Raw genomic sequence first — 3,960 nt, 5'->3', positions numbered from 1 at the left:
TCATAACAGCAAATGTACAACATCATCAGGTGGCTGTTATGATAAACTTATATTAAAGTTTTTCTTCATTACCCATTCAAGCCGTCTCCAGCCATTATTAGTCTCAAAGTGGGTTCCTCGTCATCGAACCTTGGAAATATATCGCTCATAACTGCGACGCAAAGTAGGTTGGTTGTAAATGCTAGATTGCGCTAATTTAGTATTGTTTATTATACTAAATGCTAATTTATTTTTAGTTACGCATTTTTCATGATGATTTTGGATATTTTGATTACTGTTATACAAATATATACAAGTGCGATAAACCAAAGACAACAGCCAGTATACGCCACTGCAGAGAGCAAATCACGTGATAACATTTTCAATGTTGCTTTGAAAGCCGGTCAACAAATCGCATCAATGTTGCCCGAATGTCAAGACCGTTGCCATACATGGATTACGTTGTAGCAGAATCCTGTAGCACAATGAAAAAAATGCTGATTCATTTACAAACAACATCGGAAATTTGGCAAGCATTATTACGAAATTTTGTAATGAAGTTATACAAGTGTGTAACTTACAAGTTTATTGGTATGATCACATGATGATGGGGTGTTATATTTTGAAAATTAAACAATTTCTGAAATGAAATGTCAAACTAAGATTTAGATGTAGACTAAACATACTACGTTAATTAAAAACACACTAATTAATCATTTTAGTATAACTGGTAAACAAAAAGGTTGGTGTAGAATGGAACAATCATTGACTGGTAATTTATTTCAGTCAACAGATCATTAGTTGCCTTCACAACCAGTCAATATATACCATTTAGTCAACAGATCATTAGTTGCCTTCACAACCAGTCAATATATACCATTTAGTCAACAGATCATTAGTTGCCTTCACAACCAGTCAATATATACCATTTAGTCAACAGATCATTAGTTGCCTTCATAACCAGTCAATATATATACCATTTTGTAAATTACTCGATACGTTCAACAACTTAGCCAGTAGAAATGTCCAATCCCAAAGTTAGTGAAGTCAAGTAAACGGCTTCAAGATTAAAAACAAAACATCTGTATTGAGGTACAACCAACCTTAATTTTGAAATATCGACCAGAGGGAATATGGTCAGCCAGCAACACCTGCCACCATAAGAGCTTCTTGAACTGAATAACAGGATTTACTGACACTTTTATAACGCACCTACAATTGAAACCGCGAAGCACGTTCGGAAGTACCAAGTCTCGAACCCTGGAGCCACTAACCATTATGTCAATATGTATAGGTTTGTCTATGGTGTTATAAGGTTTCTACTTGAAAAACAAACAAGATAGTTCGTACTTTGGCACGCAGTTGAGAAAACATGAATTTAAAAAATATATTAAAGAATAGATCAAATGTTTTCGACCAACCTACATCCTTTTAAATTAATGTACGTAACTCTTGTTTAAAAACCTTTAAAAAATTTATAATTGGGTTTATGAATCATCTTTCTCCAAACTAATTTTATACTGTATATACGCTTCCCCCTAATTTGACGACGTATACCCGTTATCTATTTATCATGTATTGAAATATCATGTCCACAAGGTTTCGTGAGATTTTTTTATGTAAATATGACTTTTTTGACCTTCAAAACCTTATCAGGTCTAGAACTTTTTATACATTACCAGTTGTAAAGGTTTAGTCAAAATCCATCCATGAAATCTAGACAGAAAGGGGAAAACAAATATGCCTCACTCTGCAAATGCTATGAAGTAGGGGCATAAAAACATATATATTAGTGAATTTTTTTATAGACTTTTCATGGAAAGCTACAACAGGCCCATCTATCTATACTTGTCCTTAATTTTGAACTGACACTATGGCTATCTGTGATAACTCTCCCTAATTTTGAACTGACACTATTGGCTATCTGTGATAGTTATCCCTAATTTTGAACTGACACTATTGGCTATCTGTGATAGCTATCCCTAATTTTGAACTGACACTATGGCTATCTGTGATAGCTATCCCTAATTTTGAACTGACACTATGGCTATCTGTGATAGCTATCCCTAATTTTGAACTGACACTATGGCTATCTGTGATAACTATCCCTAATTTTGCAGTGATAGACAAGAGGGAAGGCAGCTAGTCAACGCCACCCACCACCAACTCTTTTACCAACAAATAGTGGGCTTTTCCACCAATCATAACACTCCCAGAGCTGAAAGGGTGAGCAGGTTCGGTGACGACTCTCAGACTGCAAGTGCTAAACCAGGCTCATGTTTTGTGTTAATATAATGTGAATGCTAATGGCCATAAAAAATGTGTTTGGTCTGTAGTTGAATACAAGCCATTAGGACAAAAAAAAGATAGGATGGTTATCCCAAGAAGGGTATTAATACTAACATGTTTGTTGCTACAGAACTAAACAGTTAGTATACATGAAGCTTCTAACAAGATAAAAAAATGTATGAAAAGTAAAAGGGGGGGAAACATTTTTAAGTCGATATGAAACCGAAACATTCCAGTTGGGTAAGTCTTGCAGAATATTGTATGGAAATAGTTGTTGGTACTCTGGTTTTTCTACACAGTTAATAAGGTTAACTTGTTTCATTGCAATTGTAAACATACATTGATAAGTCTGGGCTGTGTATAGCTGCCTGGTTAGCATGCACAAACTGTGAAACCGAGGTTCGGGTATTATTAAAACAACCTACATTATGTTTCCTTTTGTCAAATATGACTGAATAAAGAAACAACAAATCATAAATTTGTTAGTCACCAATTGTTACACTAGGTGGCATTAACCTACTGCTTTCCTCTTTCTAAAGCTACAAAGTGAATCTGACACAAACTTGAATTTTGATAGTTTCAACACTAAACATGCCTTGTTCAGTATAGTCCAAGTCAGTGGTTCCCATATCTGGCTTGCTACAGGCTCTGGTGGGGTCGCATGATGGGTAAATACATTTTAGAACCACAGCTTTGGGATGCGGGAAATGGGACCAGCACTGAAGTTTGAGAACTGTGGTTTAGAGAAACACTTAAACAAAGGACGAGCTTGTGATCTTACTTTATGGTTGTTTGCTGTAGGGACATCCTTGAAGAAATGGATCTTATTTTGACACAATTATATATTTACAAGCACACGGGCTTCGTGTTATATTAATTCTACTCGAAGACTGTTCCAAAGGTTTACTAACAAGGCAGGTAATACATACATCCTGGTTACATCACTACAACTTGTACAATTAGAAACAGTAAATACTCCTCAATGTCCACCAAATGTTTTATTACTTCATCTTGGATAGTACAAGGACAATTAACAAACGTGTTATAGTTTAATCTTCGTCTTCCTCCTCACCACCAGCGCCACCTTGAGTCTTTCGGCTATTCTTCCTCTTTACGCGTCCAGGTCGGCCACCACCGAATGGAGACTTCAAGGAGAAGTCGATGTGTTTCTCAGAGTCCAGCCGTACAATGAAAGATGGTATATTCACCACTTGTTTACGTACTCTGTAAATCAAGAAACACGCGTATTCGATAAGTACTTGTAGCCGACGTAGAATCAGCTCATTTGTCTAACCAACTTACGCCGGAGAACGTGAAAACTAAAATAGCTCGTTATGTTTGCAGTTCAAGTATACATTCTGGAATATCTTTCAATCACGAGATTCCTCAGGACCAATAAAATAATTCATATCTACTGAATACATATTAAAATAAGTATTGACTTACAGCTTTATTTACTTGCCTGATACATCTTATCTACTCAATTATCTTGTTCCTTTTTGTTAAGTACAAAACTACACAATGGGCTATCTGTGTTATGCCCATCACAGGTATCAAAACCCAGTTTTTGGCATTATAAGTCTATAGATGTACCACTGAGCTACTGGGAACATTTTGTTTCTCAATGCATTGTCACAATATCAAAACTTTAGTTACCTGGTTATGTAATAAACAAGAGTATTTAGTTACCTG

The 3,960-nt window shown here is 35.7% G+C and overlaps 1 protein-coding gene across 1 annotated transcript in view; it reads right to left on the bottom strand.

The window, feature by feature from the left end:
• Positions 1–3,247: 3,247 nt before the first annotated feature.
• The window catches only part of LOC106468863 (40S ribosomal protein S9-like), a 1,804-nt gene continuing 1,091 nt past the window's right edge, over positions 3,248–3,960 (bottom strand). Inside the window, exon 2 of the mRNA XM_022397227.1 lies at positions 3,248–3,492. Within this exon, the coding sequence (XP_022252935.1) occupies positions 3,318–3,492 (175 nt within the window). The 3' untranslated portion in view covers positions 3,248–3,317. The remainder of the gene's footprint in view (positions 3,493–3,960) is intronic.

This window comes from Limulus polyphemus, unplaced genomic scaffold (assembly GCF_000517525.1).
Source record: "Limulus polyphemus unplaced genomic scaffold, Limulus_polyphemus-2.1.2 Scaffold3195, whole genome shotgun sequence".
Classification (NCBI taxonomy): Eukaryota; Metazoa; Arthropoda; class Merostomata; order Xiphosura; family Limulidae; genus Limulus; species Limulus polyphemus.
Note: the sequence above shows the minus strand (reverse complement) of the source record. Positions and strands in the feature narration are given on the sequence as shown.